Genomic DNA, 23,165 nt, shown 5'->3' with positions numbered 1-23,165 from the left:
GCTCGCTATTCAGAGTGCTCTACTCGTTTTTTTCCTGGGTAGTTGGTCTCTGGCACCACTGTTAATTTAACTAAGGTAGGGAGGTTAAGGAGACGTGGCTAACACTAGCGATGTCGACTCTTTCAGAGGGTTGACTTTCTACCCAGAAAGGCCGCGTTTAGGCTCGCTTCTAGTTCTAGCATAACTTAGTGCACTTATTCTCCACACTAGGAGCACCGCAAGCAGCCCAATTTCTGCTTTAGGCCAAATTAATTTTGCAATAACCTAGTTAACGGATTAGCTGGGGAAAACGAAGCAGGTTGGAACTTGTGTGGTGCAACTTCACGGCTCCACCACGCATGCGCTCTGCAGCCGGGAAGGTGGCTACTACGGCTGCGCGAGTGGGCGGGCCGGCCCTCCCCCATCACGTGTTGGAGGACCGCTGCGTGGAGGCGGCGGTGGCGGTGGCGACTGGAGGACGTAGAGCAGTCGGAGGGTTTCCGGTTCCGGTGTAACGTTCGGGCTCCGTCTCAGGGGCTGAAGTTTGTGAGGTGAGTAGTGGCCCCAGGCCCAGAGGGGGTGCCCTGCAGTAAGAGCGCCTGAGGCCAGGGCTCAGTCTGAGAGGAGGACCGAAGCGGGAAGGTTCCGTGGGAAGGCAGCTGAGAGAGAACTAGGTTCTGTGGGAGAACGGGTTAGAATGAGATTCTTGAGAGGAAAAGGGCGGGGGCGGGAAGGGGACAGGGTGGGGAGACTAGCTCGGAGGTGAGGAGTTTGGGTAGAACAAGGTGGGGTAGGGTCCGGTCGGAAAGACGGGGAGAGCAAAAAGAGAATGGGGCTTCAGGGTGGTAAGGCGGGTTGTAGTGAAGAAGTGCACGGAGTAAGGAAATCTTCAGAAGACTGGATTCTGCCACCTGCTCATTCAGAGATCATTCCGCCTTTCTCCTTCTACATCATAACAAACACACACGCCCCACTCAGTTGTTCAGCATTTGATTAGTGACAAAGCTAGTTGCTGTTTGAAACTTTGATTCTTGCCCACTGCCTGTTTAGTTTGCACATTATCTTATAGACTGGAATACATCTGTTAGTGTAGTGCTTGAGCACACATTTCATCCAATAGAGCGCTCCCTCGTTTATTGCTTCGGATTTTCAAATTGCTTACACTTTGTCGCCTGTGATTCAATTCTACTGGAATATAAGACTTGTTAAGGCAAGGATTCTTATCTGTTTTGTTCACTGTTGTATATATCCTCAGCACCCAGTATGCTGCTTAACACTTAGTTACACGATGTTTATTGAATGAATTAAGTACGATTAAGCATGGCAGTTGTCCTCATTTTGTAAGATGAGTAAGCTGAGGCTTAGAAGACTCACTTGCCCAGAGGCTGCTAAATAGTAGAGATTGGTGTTGCAGTTGTTCATTCTGAGCTCTTTCTTTACTCTGTGGTATCTGAATATGCTGCTTTTGAGCAGTGCACACTTAATATGTAGAGATTGATAGGTTATACTGCTATCTCATGATGGGTGAGTAGAGTCACCATAAAACTTGTTCATGTAATGTGTCACTGAGACATAAAATCTTTTCAGTCCTAGTTTCATGACTTCAAACTACTAGCTTCACATGGTTATACCAAAATTAAATACAGTTTAGCAGCAGATCTTAAAGAGGATTAACCTGTCAAGAATGTAGAAGTTAATCAGACTGTATCGTTATCTTAAAACATCGTGAAAGATTGGCCCAGCTGGGCGTGGCTCAGCAGTTGAGCATAAGATCCAGGAGATCGCAGTTCAATTCCTGGTCAGGGCACATGTCTGGATTGCAGGCTGGATCCCCAGGCCAGGGGCTTGCAGGAGGCAGCCAATCAATGACAGCTCTCTCATCATTGACGTTTCTGTCTCTCTCTCTCCCGTCTTCTCTCTGAAATCAATTAAGATATATTTTTTAAAAAATCTTGAAAGATTGACTCCCAGATCAGACCTTGATATGTGGCACTACTGGGAAGTTAGCTTGAAAGTTGAAGTCAGTGCAGTTATTCACTTTAGGCATTATGGGGAAAATCGGGGAAATAAAATGTACTTTATGTTCATGAGGAGTTCTGAGATTTCGGTAGGAGATCAAAATGTAAACATGAGTAATGTTTAAGAATTATACTAACTTGCGTTAAATAACAAGGATTTGTTGTAGAGAGTCCTTTATGATAGTGTTTTTTTCTGCTAAGCTAAAAAGTGGGAGAATAAAGGTGAAAAAGCAAAGAGAACATCCAAAAGGAGGATATTCTTTTCTGAGCTGAGAGATTACTCTTACCAAGTCAACTGACAGAGACCCTATAGAACATGAGAGAAAATTACCTGGGTATAGAATTCTCACTGGGATGAATATGACTTCAGAAAAATGTGACAAAACAGTCCTTAGGATTATAAGGTTTACTATAGGATAACTGACCTGAATAAGCCCTCCTTTATTTGCATCCCTTAAAAGAAAGGAAACCTGTAGGTCAGGGCTGAGTTAAGGAATGCTTGCTTAGAAGTAGAAAAGCTGGCCTCTGGGTGGGCTTTTTTCATTCTTGTTTTCATGTTAGAAGTTTGCTAGCCCTTGTTGACATGACAGGATCAAAAAAGAAGCTAGAACTCATTTTTTTATTTATTGATTGGTTTTTGGGGAGAGGGGAAGGGAGGGAGGAAGAGAAAGAGAAAAACATTGATCTGCTGCCTCCTGCACGCCCCCCACAGGGGATCCAGCCCACAACTCGGGCATGTGCCCTGACTGGGAATTGAGCAGGCAACCTTTCCGTGCATAGGACGATTCCCAATGAACTGAGCCACAGTGGCCAGGGCTAGAACTCATTTCTCAGACTACGTTATTCCCAGGATTTGTTTGTTTGTTCCACAGATTTTATTGACCCATTGATACTGAGTTAGAGTTAAAAAGCAAACAGAATGTAGTTCTTTCTGCTGTGAAGTAGGGGTCTTAGGGAAAGTATTTGGCTTGAAATAAAGTGGAGGAACTTGCCTAAGGATTAAGAATAGGGGTGGGAAAGGCATTCCTGTTGTACTAGCCATTGCCTGGAATCACTTTGGTTTTTTCCTATTGTCTAACTTAAGTCTTTCCTGATTTCTTTTTAGGTGCAGTATAAAACTCCATTTGAGCTATCCTCCTCTTCCTGAAGAATGGCACTGTCTAAGAGAGAGCTGGATGAGCTAAAACCATGGATAGAGAAGACAGTGAAGAGGGTACTAGGTTTCTCAGAGCCCACAGTGGTCACAGCAGCACTGAACTGTGTGGGGAAGGGCATGGACAAGAAGAAGGCAGCTGGTATGTACCTTTCTGAATCTTTTGACTTACCATATGAGATGACCCCAAACACTGCTTTGAACTTCCCCGAAAGGGTCTGGCTACATTTTTTTTTTCTTGCATTATAATGGAAATACCTCAAATAACTAATTTTGCTTTTTCTCTTATTTTTTATTTTTGTGACATATTTTGAATCTCAAACTAACTTCCTTTGGCCACTGTACTGAGTTACCTAAGTTAAATTTACTTAGGAAATATTTTAAAGTGAGGTGGGTACATTCAGATTAGGTTGACATCTAAATATATAGAAGTTGCTATAAAATACCTGAAAAAGCTGAGAGAGATAGATTTTGTTAATGATAATCTCTGACAACATGCTATTTAGGGAAGAGTTAGGGAGATTTTTTCATCCTAAAGTTTGATGCTCAACAAATAGGTTACTCTGGCTATGCTACTTACTTCCTACTGTAAAAAATTATAACTGTATTTTTACCTCATAGTGTGAAGTCACTCAATGTAAGAGAACTTATGGGAATCCTACAAAAGACTTAAGAAAATATTTCCCTCCCCCCAGGGATATATTTCCAGTGTTGGTGTCTGTTATATGCCTGGTATTGGACTAAAGTACTCTTACCTTTTCAACCCTACCACCTCTTTTTTTCCTGTCAGACCATCTGAAACCTTTTCTTGATGATTCTACTCTCCGATTTGTGGACAAACTGTTTGAGGCTGTAGAGGAAGGCCGAAGCTCTAGACATTCCAAGTCTAGCAGTGACAGGAGCAGAAAACGAGAGCTAAAGGTAGGTTACAGTTAACTATCTGATGAACTCGGGAGTGTTTTGAATGGTAACAAAGTTGCTGAGCTTACCTGGCTGATACTTTGATACACTGTTAGAACACCTAATATTCAAGAGAGGTACTTAGACTGTAAAGTAGAGGGGGTGTATATATACAGTATAATAACTTATATTATCACCATCTTATGGAAATGACTAAGTTCATGGGTTGAAATATTCCAAGGAAACATTTGATAACTTTGCCCTTTTTTCATACACAGAAGTTTTGGTTCTCATGTTTCCCTGTCTCTTTTTCTCCTCTTTACTACTATCTATAAATTGATTGATCTAAGATTTTATGCTTCGATTTTCTTGATGCGTAATAGATTTCTTCAGAACATGATTCCACTGCTACCTGAGCTGTAGACCTTCTTATTGCTCCTTTATAGAGGTGTCTCTGCAAATAGACTTGTAGATGGGATACCTAACCACAATTATTATTTACTATATGTCTGGAGATCCTTCCATTTTTCTATATAGCATATTGCTAATCATCTGGCCCCATGAGTAGAGAACTTAAAGGGACCATCGTTACTCCTTTACCTACTTCACTTTTTATTCTGTGGTTGCTGGTTGGTCATGACCTGTTTAAATAGTTGCAGTGTCAAGTAGCTGATCTCTCTCTCTTTTCTGTCTCTCTCTTTTGAAAAAATATTTTCTGTGACTTTCATCAAACCTTCCAAAGTGCTTTTGATACCTTGGCTATCCTTTTGCTTTTTCTGAGGCACAAAGGGTGAATAAGCAATGTCTGCTTGGTCCGTGGCCAGGCTATGGAACCAAGAGAAATGGACATTCCTGTGCTCTTTGTGTTTAGGGCATGGGGGGCGGGGTAGGAGGGGGTTGTGATCAGAGGAATGAGAATAAGCCCTTGCCTTAAAGGAATTTGCAATTTAAGGGTTGGAGGTGTGTGGAGCACAACAAAATAGGCACAAATTATAAAAGCTGAGTAGCAATTTCATGAAATTTTAGGGTTGATTGTAGACTTTTGTTGAATTTTATAATGTTTAAAGGGGAATGCTTGATTCACAGTATACACAGATCTGTAGAGTGAAGATTAGTTATGACAGGGCATGCTGCTGTAGATGGGATTAATAAAAATGGTTTCTTGAAGGAGGTATCTAGATAGCCTTGGGATATGGGTCCCATTTTGGTCCATTCACGTCCCGACCCCACACAATATATTATGGGAGAGTCCTTTTTCTTGAACTGTAGGAGTTCCAGGAAGCGCTCGCCCCTGGCCGAGGATATGTCCTTGCAAAACACGAGCCCTCCTAGTGAAGAGGGGATGTCACCCAAAGCCTACCACCGGTGTGTACATTTGCTTTTTCCCATTGTCCCTTACAGTTGGCCATTCTTGGTCCTGTTAAATTCACCTTGCAAATCAGTCAACATATATAAGTTCCCATTGTTTGATAAGAACAAAGTGTTATTGGGGAGTACTGAAGAAGAAAGAGAAAGCCCCTGTCCTGGAAGAGCTTAGACTCTAGTTGGGAGAAAGTACTAACATTGAAAGACTTAACACTTGGCAAGCAGAATGTAATTTTACATAGTATGACCCAAACTATTAAGTGCTAAGAGGAGGCAAAACAACAGCTTGATCAGAGTGGGGTGAGATTATTAATGAGGAAAACTTCCTGGAGGAGGTGAGTTTTAGGCAGGATTTAGAACAGGGGTTGTGGAAAAGTTGAGGGAGATCATTACACATGTGGGCAGTAGCATTTGCAAAGACCTTGAAATGGGCACATTTATAAGGACATGGGGATGAAATTTGCTTGACTGGAGTGGGAGAATGATGAAGTTGGGTGAGATGATCCATTTGGTGGAGGGTCTAGAAGACTCTGGGAAATGCCACAGAATGCTGATAGGAACTAGGATGATTCTTCTCTTCTCCCATGGGCAGGGATACAACTCTTCTTTCATCTTGGGTTCCCTTAGGAAGTGTTTGGTGATGACTCAGAGATCTCCAAGGAATCATCAGGAGTAAAGAAGCGACGGATACCCCGTTTTGAGGAGGTGGAAGAGGAGCCAGAAGTGATCCCTGGGCCTCCCTCAGAGAGCCCTGGCATGCTGACTAAGCTCCAGGTTAGTAATTAAGAACTAGAAACAGTAATTTTGTAAGTCGAAGAAGCAAGAGATTCATGGATCCAGATTTATTGTGGCATCGATGTAAATTAGTGTTTAGTATTGGGGAACTTTTACTCCCTGTTTTATGTTTCATCATTCCTTGGGTTAACCAGGAATATTCCAGTTTGAGGTTAATGAAATGGCATTTACTGAGCACCTATTATGTGGCAATCAAGGTGTGTTACATACTTCATTTGCCTAGTTATCTACCTCATTGAGTCATTGAGAAAATGACTGAAATAATCAGAACTCAGCTTGATGGCAGAGGAGAATTTCCAAATATAATTCAGAGAAGGTATAATCTACTTTAAATTTTTTAGTAGGAATTATCTGGGTTTTACTTATTTTTTTTTTTTATCCTCACCCAAGGATATTTTTTCCTTTGCTTTCAGAGAGAGTGGAAGGGAGGGAGAAAGAAAGAAAGGGGGAGAGAGAGAGAAACATCAGTGTGAGAGAGACACATCAATTGGTTGCCTCCTGCATGTGCCCCGACCTGGGCCGGGATCAAGCCTGCAACTGAAGTACGACCCCTTGGCCGTAATTGAACCTGGGACCCTTCAGTCTGAGGGTCAGCGCTCTAACCACTGAGCCAAACCGGCTAGGGCTCTGGGTTGTTTTTTTGTTGTTGTTTTTAATGGGTACTATTAAACAATTTTGATACCATATAAGCAGTAACTTGTACCATTTAAAATTTCTTGGGGGCGGGGGGGATATGTATATATGGACATATTCCATTGGGTGGATAGGTTTGCTTATATATTTCTGAAAGTAATGAAACAGATAATGATGTTTTTTTAACGGGAGGGGTGGAAGAGTTTACAATATACCCTTTTGTACTTTTTACATTTTGAACTATGTAACTGTATCACCTACTGAAAAAAAAAATGTTAAAAATAAACTTTAAAAAATATCTTGGAGCACCCTGGCCAGATAGCTCAGTTGGTTAGAGTGTTGTTCCAATACTTCAAAGCTGTGGGTTTGATCTCCAGTCAGGGCACATACAAGAAGCAACCGATGAATGCATAAATAAATGGAACAACAAGTCAATGTTTCTCTTTCTTTCTCCCCGCTGCCCCTTCTTTTTCTGAAAAATCAATCAATAAAATTAAATATATCTTGCAGCCCCTTGACACCAGTTCTCTTGGAAAATTTGAGAAGAGCTATTTGAATGTATTTTCAAAGCTTATCATCCTGAACTTCTATAGGACAGAAGAAGGGGTTTGCAGAGACTATGAAGCAGGTCTTTGTATTGTCATCTCTGGTTACCCAAACTAGTAATTCAGGGACCAATAACATGATTTTAAAAAAAGAAGGCATAATGATTTGTGTGGGTTCTGTTAGGAGTTTTACATGTGTTGTTTAAATGCTCACAATAGCCTTGGTAGGTAAGTACTACTATTTTTACCCCTTTTAGACTCTTGGAGGTTTAGGGATTAAATACGATATCCAAGGTCACATAGACATTAAGTGGCAGAGTTAAGATTCAAACTCAGGTTTTTCTTACTCCAGAGTCTTAGTCATCAAGCTGTGTTACTACCTAACATGCCAGTCCTGCCTTGGGAAGTTGGGTTGAAAATTCCAGTGTTCAGCTGTGTAGTTTTATCTTTACTAAATTTTCTAGCCTATGATACAGGCAGAATATGATGTAGTCATTCAAAATATTTTAGGCCTCTAGACCTGAAAGCCCTTTGGATTTAGGAACCTGTATGCGAGAAATAAGAAAGAGACATTAACATTCTTTCAACTCTCCCTCACCCCCGTGAGCAGATCAAACAGATGATGGAGGCAGCAACACGACAAATTGAGGAGAGGAAAAAACAACTGAGTTTCATCAGCCCCCCTACACCTCAGGTATTGTGCTTAGATTACTCTGAAAAGAATCATTTAGCACAGAATTTCTTGCCATCTATTCAAATGAATCTAGAAGTGACTGCATGCTTCACTCCACAGTCTACCATTGTGTGTGTGTGTGCACGCACATGTCTGCCTGCCTGCCTGCCTAATCCATCTAATTCTGATTTCTTTTTCTCTGTGTCACAGCCAAAGACTTCTTCCTCCTCCCAACCAGAGCGACTTCCAATTGGCAACACTATTCAGCCCTCTCAGGCTGCCACTTTCATGAATGATGCCATTGAGAAGGCAAGGAAAGCAGCTGAACTACAAGCCCGTATCCAAGCCCAGCTGGCGCTGAAGCCAGGGCTCATCGGCAATGCCAACATGGTGGGCCTGGCCAATCTTCATGCCATGGGCATTGCTCCCCCGTGAGTATCTATTTCATGGAATCCCTTGTTTCTGAAGCTTGAGAAGCAATAAATACCTTAGAATGTTATTGATCCTCTTCTTCTAAGGAACCTAAATCATTTCTCACACAGTTAGATATTTCTTACATATGTTCAGTAAATACTAATCGAATTTATTCTCTTGGTTTCCTTGTTGCAGAGTTTATAATCTTTTTATAATTGGTAGCACAGGTTAAGATGGTTCATCTAAAATTGAAAGGAATAGAATCTCAGGTCACTTGGTTCCTAACTCAGCTATATCCAATAAACCACATTTAGGTGAGACCACATCTGAGAGTTCTCTACAACTGGGTAAAGATGATAGGCTTCATCTTTAGCACCCATGATTGGTTTGGCATCCCTTATCTGACCCAAGAATTCAAGAGTAAAGAAAGAGGATTGCAAATTCATATCAATGTAATTTATCAGTTTCATCTGATTGCACTCTGTGTTCAAATATCCGGTTTGGTGTTTTTAATCAAGATGTTACTATTCACCTATGGGTTTATGTTCCCTAGAATTGGTTCACGTGGTTGTCTTTGTTGGATTTTGATTTGTTTTATTTTCTATTTTTTTTGTTTGCCTTATTGTTCCATATGCAATTTATTTCTTTGTGGGCCATTTTTCAGGAAGGTTGAGTTAAAAGATCAAACTAAACCTACACCACTGATTCTCGATGAACAAGGTCGCACTGTAGATGCAACAGGCAAAGAAATTGAGCTGACGCACCGCATGCCGACTCTGAAGGCCAATATTCGTGCTGTGAAGAGGGAACAATTCAAGCAACAGCTTAAAGAAAAGCCATCGGAAGACATGGAATCGAATACCTTTTTTGACCCCCGAGTCTCAATTGCCCCTTCCCAGCGGCAGAGACGCACTTTTAAATTCCACGACAAGGGCAAATTTGAGAAGATTGCCCAACGATTACGGACAAAGGTATCTGGCTTAGAATATAACCTAGAACTTCAAGAAGTTAGGAAGGTGACAAAGGAAGGTGAATACAGTCCTAAAATACTGTCAGCTCAGTTCTCAGTGCTTAAGGGAATTAGACTTGATTCTTAGCTGATTTGTCTTCTTAATTACTTTCTACTTAGGTAGAAATAAAATTGAGTTTGAAAATTCTCCACATCCAAATAACAGTGGAGGGAAACAATTCAAAAAACCCCTTGTGTGATTGAGGAAAGCTATCTTAGTGTTAAAATTTACTGCAGACAATCCACACACTTGGAGAGTTGAATTGACTGTATATTCAATTTGCCTTCTCATTTTCATCCTCAGAATCAGGTTTTCATAAAATTCCATTTCTGCACATTTGCTGCAGGCACTCACTGGGGTGAAGGGGTAGTGATGAGGGTGAGATATATGTAAATCTCACCGTCATTTTTCTAAGCCTTCAGAAATTATGAACTAGTTACATTAGGTGTAGAGTTCAACAAGGGAGTATTTTAAAGTTTGGGCTTCTACCACTTCCTTGTTTTCTGTGACTCCAATTTTTCTTCCTGTCTTGGTTTATCTTGTCCTTAGGCTCAACTGGAGAAGCTGCAGGCAGAAATCTCACAGGCAGCTCGAAAAACAGGCATCCATACTTCAACTAGGCTGGCCCTCATTGCTCCTAAGAAGGAGTTAAGGGAAGGAGATATTCCTGAAATTGAATGGTGGGACTCTTACATCATCCCCAATGGCTTTGACCTGTGAGTTTGTTAGTTAATTCCTTTTCATAAGGCTAGAGTTTTATTGGGAGAGATGATACTTATGCATTAAGTAAAAATTTAAAATTCAAGAGAAACAAGTAACTGTACACAAGCTCATGTACTTGTAAGGAATATGTTATATGGGTTATTTTTAGTTTTTTGGGTTAATGTAAAAGGAATGGGCATAAATAGTCTAAAAAAGCAGATATATAAATTATGTGCTTTTGTTATACATTGTTATTTGTTTTTAGCATATTTGTTTTCTTACATTTTTTTGATACTTGTAATAGGTGTTTATGTTTCTTAAAGATCCAGTTCTAGAATAGAGCAAGGATTCTTAGTTGATGGAGAAGAGAATGGTAAATAAAGCATATAAGAAACAGTTGGAAAAGGGGTAAAGGGAGCCAAATATATGGTAACAGAGGATGATTTGACTTTGGGTGGCGGGCACACAATGCCATTTACAGATCATGTGTTGTGGAGATACACACTTGAAACCTATATAACCTTATTAACCAATGTTACTCCAATAAATTTAAAAAATTTAAAAAACATTTGGAGAACATTAATTATGTCTGCTTTATCATTCTGATACATGGCTTTAGGAGGCTGTGTCTCAGCCTTTCCTTAACTTCCCTTTGTCAGCCACTGTCGTAGAGAATTATTGTTACTAATGAGAGAATGTGGTATCCATCAGGAGTGTTAGAGTAGAAAGAAGATTGAAAATAACTGGTGTGGAGAGTGCATCCAACCTTAGTGGGACCCAGTTTTCTCATCTTGAAAATTATGTGTAATATAATTACACATTATAGGTATGCAAATACTAAAAAGTGCTTGAGTACATTATAACAAGTGGATTTTTTTTCATTGCGTTTATGAGTCTCCCCCTGTTGGAATTGTCTCTATCCACATATCCTGTTTTCCCTTCTTCCTCCAATTTTAGTACAGAGCAAAATCCCAAGAGAGAAGATTATTTTGGAATCACAAATCTTGTTGAACATCCAGCCCAGCTCAACCCTCCAGGTAATACATAGATTACTCAGTCAAGGCTCTAGAGAAGTATTAACCAATAGCACTTTATGTGATAATGGACATGTTCTGTATCTGCGCTGTCTGTTAAGTAGCCACTGTCCACGTGTGACTATTGAGCACTTGAAAACTGAGCTGCACTAATACAACTGAGGGACTGAATTTTTTATTTTATTCAATTTAATTTACATTTAAATGGTACTAGTGGCTAGTGGCTACAGTATTGGACAGTGGAGCTCTAGAGCACTGAGGCCTATTCTAAAGAGGACCTCACTGATGTATATTTACAAGTTGGGTGTTTGCCATAGTGTTGACTCCCAACTCCAGTCTTCTATGTCAACTCTAAATTCAGGCCCTTTGATCTTTGTCCTTAGCCTTTCTATCATTTTTGTAGCAAAAGTGTATTGGCTCAGTCAGAAGAGATAGGCTATGTTTTTAACTAGCTGAATCCCTTGAGTAAATCACTTAGAACACAGAATTTTTTCATATGTAGAGATAACAGTAACTGATATGCCTTCTTTAAGAGTTATGCGGATCAGCCCTGGCCAATGTGGCTCAGTGGTTAAAGCGTGAGCCTAAGCAACAGAGGGTCTTGGGTTCAATTCTCTGTCAAGGGTACATACCTGGGTTGCAGGTTCCATCCCTGGCCCCAGTGGGGGCACATGAGGGAAGCAACCAATCGTGTTTCTTTCACATCGATCTCTCCCTCTCCCTCTCCCTCTCCCTCTCCCTCTCCCTCTCCCTCTCCCTCTCCCTCTCCCTCTCCCTCTCCCTCTCCCTCTCCCTCTCCCTCTCCCTCTCCCTCTCCCTCTCCCTCTCCCTCTCCCTCTCCCTCTCCCTCTCCCTCTCCCTCTCCCTCTCCCTCTCCCTCTCCCTCTCCCTCTCCCTCTCCCTCTCCCTCTCCCTCTCCCTCTCCCTCTCCCTCTCCCTCTCCCTCTCCCTCTCCCTCTCCCTCTCCCTCTCCCTCTCCCTCTCCCTCTCCCTCTCCCTCTCCCTCTCCCTCTCCCTCTCCCTCTCCCTCTCCCTCTCCCTCTCCCTCTCCCTCTCCCTCTCCCTCTCCCTCTCCCTCTCCCTCTCCCTCTCCCTCTCCCTCTCCCTCTCCCTCTCCCTCTCCCTCTCCCTCTCCCTCTCCCTCTCCCTCTCCCTCTCCCTCTCCCTCTCCCTCTCCCTCTCCCTCTCCCTCTCCCTCTCCCTCTCCCTCTCCCTCTCCCTCTCCCTCTCCCTCTCCCTCTCCCTCTCCCTCTCCCTCTCCCTCTCCCTCTCCCTCTCCCTCTCCCTCTCCCTCTCCCTCTCCCTCTCCCTCTCCCTCTCCCTCTCCCTCTCCCTCTCCCTCTCCCTCTCCCTCTCCCTCTCCCTCTCCCTCTCCCTCTCCCTCTCCCTCTCCCTCTCCCTCTCCCTCTCCCTCTCCCTCTCCCTCTCCCTCTCCCTCTCCCTCTCCCTCTCCCTCTCCCTCTCCCTCTCCCTCTCCCTCTCCCTCTCCCTCTCCCTCTCCCTCTCCCTCTCCCTCTCCCTCTCCCTCTCCCTCTCCCTCTCCCTCTCCCTCTCCCTCTCCCTCTCCCTCTCCCTCTCCCTCTCCCTCTCCCTCTCCCTCTCCCTCTCCCTCTCCCTCTCCCTCTCCCTCTCCCTCTCCCTCTCCCTCTCCCTCTCCCTCTCCCTCTCCCTCTCCCTCTCCCTCTCCCTCTCCCTCTCCCTCTCCCTCTCCCTCTCCCTCTCCCTCTCCCTCTCCCTCTCCCTCTCCCTCTCCCTCTCCCTCTCCCTCTCCCTCTCCCTCTCCCTCTCCCTCTCCCTCTCCCTCTCCCTCTCCCTCTCCCTCTCCCTCTCCCTCTCCCTCTCCCTCTCCCTCTCCCTCTCCCTCTCCCTCTCCCTCTCCCTCTCCCTCTCCCTCTCCCTCTCCCTCTCCCTCTCCCTCTCCCTCTCCCTCTCCCTCTCCCTCTCCCTCTCCCTCTCCCTCTCCCTCTCCCTCTCCCTCTCCCTCTCCCTCTCCCTCTCCCTCTCCCTCTCCCTCTCCCTCTCCCTCTCCCTCTCCCTCTCCCTCTCCCTCTCCCTCTCCCTCTCCCTCTCCCTCTCCCTCTCCCTCTCCCTCTCCCTCTCCCTCTCCCTCTCCCTCTCCCTCTCCCTCTCCCTCTCCCTCTCCCTCTCCCTCTCCCTCTCCCTCTCCCTCTCCCTCTCCCTCTCCCTCTCCCTCTCCCTCTCCCTCTCCCTCTCCCTCTCCCTCTCCCTCTCCTCTTCCCTCCACTACCTCCCTTCCACTCTCTCTAAAAATCAGTGGAAAAAATATCCTCAGGTGAGGATTAACATAACATAACAAAACAAAACAAAAAAGTTGTGCAGATCATAAAAGACTTGAATGCTTTCATTAGGTTTGAGATGAACAGAGGAGATAATACCTCAATTAGTAAATTTGCTTGCCAGTGTCTCCAGTAACTTCAGAAAAATAGACTGAGATCTTTAGCTAATACAAGGTATAATATTGAATTTTACTAAAAGTCTACTTAGCTGTTATCAGTGTGAATCATTAGAAGAATGTGGGGATGGGTAGTGTTTGTTTTAAAAAGGTGTGTAAATCTGCTTTGGAGATCCAGATGATTTTTTTCCATTCCCTATAACTCTAAAATTACAAATTTTATCATCTTCGCCAGTGGTTTTCAAATTGTATTACATAGAAACATTGAGGTTCAGGAGGTGAGATCTAAATGGGATTCTAGATAACCTCCCACCTACTCAAAATCTCCAAGCAGAGAGACCAGAGCAGCTCTAATTTTGTTTTCTATATTTGCTGAATTTCAGTTGATAAAGGGTTCAGTTGCTTTAAAAAAAATCAAGTGAGAACACTACTCATGAAAGAAAAGAATACTTTTTAAAAATATAACCTTACTACCACTGTCACAACCTAAAAATAACCAAGCAATTAAACTAAAGATTCTTTTAATGTGATTGATAGTCCCTTTAATATGCTTATTGCTTTAGTACATTCATTTCTCTGATTAACAGTTGACAATGACACACCAGTTACTCTGGGGGTATATCTTACCAAGAAGGAACAGAAGAAGCTTCGAAGGCAAACACGGAGGGAAGCACAGAAGGAGCTACAAGAGAAAGTCAGGCTGGGCCTGATGCCTCCTCCGGAACCCAAAGGTACATTTTTTAAAAGCAGGGATGAAAGGGTAGCATGTTTATCTCTGTAATTCTAGAGAAACATTAGCATCTCTATATTTGGGTGCTTTTTGTTTCTCAGAACCATTTATTGGCTCTTTTTTTCCCTTTCCCAAATTTTCTACTCTCTTACTCAGATACATCAACATATTCATTGTCGAGGTAGTTAATGTTTATTTTAAGTATTATTGATCATATATAACACACTGATCTTCCTTGAAGAATAATGCTCTTGAAATTCATAAAGATAGTAGTTTTGCTATTTGTATAAAGTTGTTATGTATGTAATTCTTAATATTTGAAAAATGAAAAGTTAAGCCCGGCCGGGCGTAGCTCAGCAATTGAGCATCGACCTAGGATCCAGGCGATCGGGGTTCGATTCCCGGTCAGGGCACATGCCCGGGTTGCAGGCTTGATCAATGACTCTCTCATCATTGATGTTTCTGTCTCTCTGTCCCTCTCCTGTCCTCTCTCTAAAATCAATAAAGACATATTTAAAACAAAGAAAAAAAAAAATTAAAAAAGAAAACTGAAAAGTTAAAAAAACCTCATTCCATTGTCATTCAGTAATATTTTGAGTGAGCACTGTTATGTATAGGATCTTTTACTAAATGCTATTATCAGAGTGAAAATACCAAAGAAATTAAGTTCCTCAGGTGAAAAAGGGTAAATGGGGGATAAATGGTAACAGAAGGAGACTAGACTTTGGATGGTGAGTGCACAATACAATGTGCAGATAATAATATTGTAGAATTGTACACTTGAAACCTATATAATTTTATTGACCAGTGTAACCCCAGTAAATTCATTTATAAAAAAAACAATATCCCTGGCCAGGTAGTTCAGTTGGTTAGAGCATCATCCCAATACTTCAAGGTTGTGGATTTGATCCCTGGGCAGGGCACATACAGGAATCAACCAATAAACGTATAAATAAGTGGATCAACAAATCGATGTCCCTCCCTCCCCCCTCCCCCTCCCTCTTCCTCCCTCCCCTCCCTCTCCTCCCCCCCTCCCCTTCCCCTCTCTCTAAAAATAATTAAATTTTTTAAAAGTATTTTTTAAAAATAATAAAGCCTGGCCAGGTGTGGCTGAGCGGTTGAGCGTCCACCTAGGATCCACGTGATCAGGGTACATGCTCTGGTTTCGGGCTTGATCCCCAGTCGGGGGCGTGCAGGAGGTAGCAGCCGATCAGTGACTCTCTCGTCATTGATGTTTCTGTCTCTCTCCCTCGCCTCTCTCTGAAATCAATAAAGATATATTAAATAAATAAAAATAATAATAAAAAACAAGGACACTTAAAAAAATTAAGTTCCCCAAAAAAAGAAGAAAAAAATTAAGTTCCTTGTCTTTCATAAATTTAATGCATACCAACTATTTAGATTAATTGTGTGAACGTCCATAAATGCTGAGTTAATTGTATGGACTTTTCAAGGTAGGAGTTTTTTAAAGAAGTGAGTTTTCAGCAGATTTGAAATAGGTAAACAATATGAATTGGTAGAGAAAAGAAGATTGATTGTTCCAGCTGGAGAAGCAATTTAGGAGATTGATTTCTGTTCCCTTTCCATTGCAGTGAGAATTTCTAATTTGATGCGAGTATTAGGAACAGAAGCTGTTCAAGACCCCACGAAGGTAGAAGCCCATGTCAGAGCTCAGATGGCAAAAAGACAAAAGTAAGTGCCATGGGATTGGGTGGAAACCCAGGGCAAGTATTTTTCCCAAACTTTTCTAGGGGATCCACATTTGAAGGGAGGGGAGAGTCCTCCGTTGCTCTCTCTTTCCCTCAGCCCTGCCTCTGATCTTCAATGCCTTTCTCACTTGTGGATGTCCTTCCTGTCACGACAGAGCGCATGAAGAGGCCAACGCTGCCCGAAAACTTACAGCAGAACAGAGAAAGGTCAAGAAAATTAAAAAGCTTAAAGAAGACATTTCACAGGGGGTACACATATCTGTATATAGGTAGGTGTCCAAACTGGTAGCCTTTCCCTTAGAAATACCAAAACATTTTCCAAGTCCTTGGGGCAGAATCACTGTGGTTTAAAAGCATAACTAACATCAGCCCCTACTTTCTTTAAATGACCCTAGTGTGAAGCAGGAGTTACTAAATCTTTTACAGTGGTGAGGGTTATTCTTCTGTCTCTGAGGTCTTCTTAGTGAACCAGTAATAGTTCTGAAAAATGAATGAATGAATATATATATATTTGTTCAGGCCAAGATGTGAACTAAAGATCACTTATCCTTTTTGAAGCATAAAATACCCTGTTTCTCCAGGAAGCATTAAAAGTGTCTTCAGTAACTATATCCTTGTCCTGATGTACTGCAGTAATCCTTTTATTCCCACTCCAAAATGCACTTTATACGTTGTAAATATTTTTTACCTTTGTGTTGGTTTAATGGTTTTATTTTTATGTTGAGTGCATGTGTGTCTTTTGTTTTTTAAATGTGACCATGTTTAGTAATTATTTATTATAAAAGTGGTACATTTATTATACAAGTAGTGAATCCTTATTAAGATAAAAAATTCTAACAATACAGAAGAGCACTTAAGGGGAAGTCCCCTTCCTATTCTCTGATCCCTTAGGACCATTCCCTATGGATAATTGCTACTGACAGTTTTTCATGTATCCGTCTAGAAATTTTTTATGGATAGCATTGTAACTACATTCCTAAGCATCTAGAATAAATTTTGATTAACTGCTATTTGTTTTAAGGTGTCCAGTGCTAGACTTTGAAGAAGTATAAGACAGTGGAAATATGTCTAGACTCATCAGTTCTACCTTTTAAGCATCAATATATTTGCTTACTCCAAAGACAGTCATTTTTAGAAAATCATTTTGGATTCATCTATTTATTTGCCATTCCATTCAGGCAGGTATCAATGCCAAAATGAAAGCCATAACTAAACTTTCCCTTCTCCAGAGTTCGAAATTTGAGCAACCCAGCCAAGAAGTTCAAGATTGAGGCCAATGCTGGGCAACTGTACCTGACAGGGGTGGTGGTACTGCACAAGGATGTCAACGTGGTAGTAGTGGAAGGGGGTGAGTCTGAAAAAACTGAGGGAGATTGTCCCCAGGCAGCCCTACACCTTGAATTGATTAGCGTGGTGGGAGAAAGAAGAAAAAGATAGTATTTTAGAACTACACCTGGGTGTAATATCCTGGGCCTGTTTCTGTGTTTATTGGAGTAAAAGGACCTAAGATGTGGTTTCTGGGATTGCTTCAACCACCATATTAATGTCTGAACATTGAATGAGCCCAGAGGTTTTTTCTTACCCCACCATCTTCCACAACTCTGGCAAAATTCTCCTTTTCTGTTTCCAGGCCCCAAGTCCCAGAAGAAATTTAAGCGTCTTATGCTGCATCGGATAAAGTGGGATGAACAGACATCTAACACAAAGGGAGATGGTGAATGGGGGTTAGAAGGGATTAAGTGGGAGTTGGGGGGGGGGTGTCTGTCCATTCACCTGTTCCCCTCCCTCTGACATTCTTGCTAACACTGGATAATGTTCAGGAATTTTAGACCCATTTGGACTATGAGCATGCTAGACATTCATACAATATTTATATTTATTATATGGTCATGTGCATGAGTGTTCGTTCTTCTGTCCTTTAAGGCCTTTCTACCTTTTTACCAGTTTCCCTGTAATATGTGCATTGTCTGTATTATTAGTTTTTTTTAATCCTCACCTGAAGATATTTTTTCCAATGCTTTTCAGAGAGAGTGGAGGGGGGAGAGGGAGAGAGAAACATCAATGTGAAAGACACACATTGATTGGTTGCCTCCCACATGCTCCCAGACTGGGGCCCTAGATTGAGCCCTCAATAGGGGTATGTGCCCCTGACTGGAATTGAACCCGAGACCCTTCAGTCCTTGGGCTGACACTCTAACCACTGAGACAAACTGGCCAGGGCCAGGGCTGTGTTACTATTATTTTTGTTAATCCTCCTCCGAGGATAATTTTTCCATTGCTTTTTCAGAGAGAGGAAAAGCGGGGAGAGAGAGAGAGAAACTGTCAATGTGAGAGAGAGACATCAATTGGTTCAGGGCCCGGAGAACCTGCAACCCAGGTATGTGCCCTTGACTGGGAATAAAACCCGAAACCCTTCAATCCGGGGAGGGGTGTGTGTCTACCACTCTAACCACTGAGCCACACAGGCCAGGCCAGGGCTGTATTATTTTTAGAATTGAAAGCAAGCCCAGCCAGTGTTGCTCAGTGGTTGAGCGTCGACTCATGAACCAAGAGGTTCTTGGTTCAATTCCTGGTCAGGGCATATGCCTGGGTTTCAGGCTTGATCCGGGGCGGGGGGGGGGGGGGTGAGGTAGGGGAGCTAAGGGGGGGTTGGAGGCAGCCAATCGATGATTCTCTCTCATCATTTATGTTTCTCTCCCTCCCTCTCTCTAAAATCAATAAAAACTTTTTTTTTTAAAGAGTTGAAAGCCAAACAAAAAACGATTTTCTAATCAAAAAAAGCTTTCTGCTTTGTTCAAGAAAATATACTTGTCGTTCTTGTGCCCAGCTTTATCTTATCAAATATATACATATATTTGACATACTCCTGGCCATCATTTTTCTATCAATATTCATTTTTCTCTTCTTTGAAAACCTTGGTTGGCATTTAACACATGCAGAGAGCCTTATCTTTTAAAATTTTACCTAACATGTATTTTTGAACCTTACAAAGTATATTTTTCACTATAATTGACCTATATTTTCTTTTGCAAGTGTTCCTATTTTCATTTGCTATATCTACCCTCCTCCTTCATTAGACTAAAACCTCCTAGAAAACGAACTCTTATCATGTTGGCATCTGAAGCCTGGTTCTCAGAGTGCTTGGGACAAGTTTTTATTTTTGATTGCTTGTTTTATCTACTTATTCCCAGTACCCAGCACAGCTTTTGATACACAGTAGGTGCTCAATAAGTGTTTGTTGAATTTCCCTGCCTATTTAAAGCTTCCAGTCTAATTTGGGATAAAGAGTAATAAAAGACATTTGATCCCAATACATGGTAATGGGTAACAATATTTAAGAGAATTTGGGTACATTTGAATACTGTTTGTTTAGAACCTAAACTTTAGTCTCTAGTCTGTATCTAGAGCAAGATTTAGCTATATTGTCTTTTCCAGATGATGAGGAATCCGATGAGGAAGCTGTGAAGAAAACCAACAAATGTGTACTAGTCTGGGAGGTAAGTGATTATTAAACACTGAGCGGAACTTTAGCTATTCTTGATTGTTTATGCTATTCAGTGGAGCAGTGTAATGGTAAAACTAAACGACTAATCCCTTAAGCAGTTGGTTTGTTGTTGTTTTTCTGAATTCATTGTTAAATGTTTGGCAGCAAATTCTTCCTCATTATATTTTAGTTAAATTGATGAGTATGTTAGTATCTGCCATCTGGAGAAGAATATGGAAAACCGGTGGCAAGATTATAAATCCTTTTCTGAGTTATTTCATAGTCATAGATGATGCCTGTAAAGAGGGAAATTAATTGTTGGATTTTTCTTTGTGTGGATGTAGTGAAAGAAGTACTAAACTTAATATAAAGTTGGGAGTCTGGGCAGTACTACTTATTAGCTATGCAACTGGGCAAGTCGCTTTTAACATCCATTACTGTTATTTTGTCTATAAAATGTGGATATAATTTTCCCTCCCTATTGTCAGGTTTTGTTTGTTTGAAAACCTAATTAGATTATTATATAATGGTGCTTTGTAAAATGTAACTAAATCACTCTTCAAATGGAACTTTTTTATGATTATACAATTCTTTCATTCCTGAAATCCTAGTGAATCAGTATTAGTTATAAATGAATGAATGAATGAATGAGTGAGTGAATGAATGAATATGCTTGTTCAGGCCAATTTGTGAAGTAAGCATTTGTTCACCCTTTTGAAGCATAAAATATCCTATTTTTTAGGAAACATTAAAAGTTTTTTTTCTCAGTAATCCTTTCCTGATATAGTACAGTAATCCTTTTATTTCCACTCCAAAATACACTTTATACATTGTAAATATTTTCTACCTTTGTGATTATTGTTTTCATTTTGTTCTTCTGTATTGAGTTCATGTTTATCTTCTATTTTTTAAATGTGTTCATGTTCAGTAACTATTATAAAAGTAATATTATTACAAAAGTAGTGAATGCTTATTAAAATAAATCCTAACAACGAAGAAATGCACTTACTGAAATGGTCCCTTTCTGATTTCCTGATTCTTTAAGACCACTCTTTATAGGTAATTGCTACTAATTGTTTTTCATGTATCCTTCTGTCTTATCCCAGATTCCTCTAATTTATTCATACAAATTAGGTCATAATAACCATAATACCTGTGGTCTTTTTTTCTCGTAAGTCCCCACCTGCATATTTAATATCCCAGCCTCTTCATCTCTTCCGTTTATCTCTGAGTGTCCTCAGAAATTGTATCTCAGGTTCAGAAACAAGCCAAGATCTGCTCTAGCCTCCTTATTGGAATATGAACCCTGAAAGCCTCTTTAGGTAGCACTTTATGACTGTCATTGCTGCTGGTACTTTTGGTGAGAATGCACTTCCACCCAGTATTGTATCTTTTTCTATTGTAGTTCTCTGGCAGTAGTCCTCCTGGCTCCCATTTCCCTCTCTCCTTTGTTCCTCTGTTGTTCTTCATCACTGGCCTCAAAACCTCCTTGTACACAGGGTCTCACTAAGTCTTGTGAAAAGAGTCCTTTCAGCCTCTGGTTCTCTAACACCTTTCTCCTGAAAGGACCAAATCTATTCCTTGAGGTCTGGTGGGAGACAAGTTCATCCCATCCCACCATCTGTAGTCCTTCCTGACTTGCTCTACCATCCAGGCACCAGAGCACAGAACTCCTCATTCTCCATTCAGTCAAAAACAAACAAACCCCTAAGCATAAATTCATGAAAATGCATGCAAATATCTGAGATGGAGATTAGAATTGCTTTTACCATAAAATCACGTTCAGCTAGGCACATTGCTACACAAGTGTTACTAGGTTTTATGAAAGAATATCTGATTTAAATTAGAAATTGAAGTGTTTTTATTACAAATTTTGTCTCTTTCCAAGGGTACAGCCAAAGACCGGAGCTTTGGGGATATGAAGTTCAAACAGTGCCCTACAGAGAACATGGCTCGGGAGCATTTCAAAAAGCATGGGGCTGAACACTACTGGGACCTTGCGCTAAGTGAATCTGTGTTGGAGTCCACCGACTGAGACTACTGCAAGCCCCTGCCTCCGCCCTCTCGCCTATTCTCTTCAGTCCTCTCCCTTATCCTACTTCCCAGCCCAGCCCACATGTGTGTGTGATCTCAGAACTGTGCCAAGCCGACATTGGGACAAAGGGAGAACACATTGCTCTCTTCCCCGTCAGCCTGGCGCTGCCCTTTATTCCCCTTATGTGCATATGATTAAAGAGTTATTTTTAAAGTTTGTATGATATTTTTCACATACTCATAGGTATTAGAGTTTGGGTCTTCAGGTGATCTTTTCTCCAGACTTCTAGCAATTGCTGTGGAAAAAGAAAATTTTGTCATTGATGTCTATGTATATATGAATGGGTGAAAGGATGAATGGGTATGTATTTTTGAGGTCTAATAGAAATTTTCTGAACTCATCTTGGAGCAAGAGTGATAAAACTTTTCCTGGAGCAGAGTGAAGCAGAAAGAGGTGTTAAGTGGGTAAGTGAGGAGGAAACAAATGAGTGTTCATCTCTCAGCCTTCAATAGAGTCAGGTGGTAGATTACCTCTGGTCTTGGCTAAGTAGTAGTTTTTTTAAAAAATATGTTTTCATTGATTTTGAGAGAAACATCGATGTGAGAGAGAAACATCCATCTGTTCCCTCTCGTATGCACCCCAGACAGATCGAACACACAACCTGGGCAAGAGCCCTGACCACTAACTCAAATCAAACTGACCACCTTTCAGTGCCTGGGACGATGCTCAACTGAGCCACACTGGCCAGGACTAAGTATTCTTAACAGGAAATGAAGTGGACACGGAACATTCAACGAGGATGTTATGGGTCAGTTTGTAAAGTGGAATGGGAATTTAGCCTATTTCCTTTCTTTTAAAATCCTTAGCTGAGGATATTTTTTCCATTGCTATTCAGAGAGAATGGAAAGGAGAGAGAAACATCAATGTGAGAGAGAGACATCGATTGGTTGCCTCCCACATACACCCTGATGGGCTGGAGATCGAGCCTGCAACTGAGGTACATGCCCTCAACCGGAATTGAACCTGGGACCCTTCAGTCCACGGGCTGACGCTCTAACCACTGAACCAAACCAGCCAGGGCTCTATTTCCTTTTTACTAATTAAAAAAAAAAAAGATCCTTTTCTAAAAGACAATGTGTAGGTTTTGGTCCTCCCCACCAAGAATCTTGACTAAATGTGGTTTAAACATTTAATGTTTTAATGTTTCTGGTTTAGTTTTAGAGGAGTATTTGAGTCAGAATAAGTATCCATTAAAGTCTAAAATTCCTACTATATCTATACATTTCATGTTGCCTGTTGACACGGTGCAAATGGATTGAACACAGGAGCCATTAGAGCTCCCATAACTTCCTGCTAGTTGGAGCTTACTAGGAAGTATTATTGGAGAATGGATACTTGATCAGAAGTTAAAACATTCTCTTATAAAACTAACCCTTGGTGCTGGTTAGAATTCCAATTTTAAGGCACTAGTAGGAAGCACTAGGATAAAAGGTGGAAAGAGACAAGGGAGTGCAAAAGGCAAAGGAAACTAGCAAAATATATATAGATAAGCAAACTCAGGCAGGCAAGGTTA

The 23,165-nt window shown here is 41.5% G+C and overlaps 1 protein-coding gene across 2 annotated transcripts; it reads left to right on the top strand.

Annotated features, from left to right (window-relative positions):
* Positions 1–443: 443 nt before the first annotated feature.
* On the top strand, positions 444–21,805 carry PRPF3 (pre-mRNA processing factor 3). Of its 2 annotated transcripts, XM_016215563.2 has the most exons (16): positions 444–530; positions 3,103–3,292; positions 3,941–4,071; positions 6,043–6,189; positions 7,999–8,082; positions 8,272–8,492; positions 9,140–9,446; positions 10,035–10,201; positions 11,145–11,224; positions 14,222–14,365; positions 15,957–16,056; positions 16,229–16,342; positions 17,303–17,421; positions 17,704–17,787; positions 19,509–19,570; positions 21,446–21,805. In XM_016215563.2, exons 2-16 carry the CDS (start codon positions 3,148–3,150, stop codon positions 21,590–21,592), a joined length of 2,052 nt encoding a protein of 683 aa, XP_016071049.1. In that variant the 5' UTR covers positions 444–530; positions 3,103–3,147; the 3' UTR covers positions 21,593–21,805. The 2 variants fall into 2 exon arrangements, with proteins under 2 accessions (XP_016071049.1, XP_087684218.1); XM_087828092.1 differs by lacking the exons at positions 444–530; positions 3,103–3,292 and adding an exon at positions 5,320–5,415 and having other exon boundaries at positions 3,305–4,071.
* The last annotated feature ends 1,360 nt before the right edge of the window (positions 21,806–23,165 follow it).

Source organism: Miniopterus natalensis, chromosome 19 (assembly GCF_054644295.1).
Source record: "Miniopterus natalensis isolate mMinNat1 chromosome 19, mMinNat1.hap1, whole genome shotgun sequence".
NCBI lineage: Eukaryota > Metazoa > Chordata > Mammalia > Chiroptera > Miniopteridae > Miniopterus > Miniopterus natalensis.
Note: the sequence above shows the minus strand (reverse complement) of the source record. Positions and strands in the feature narration are given on the sequence as shown.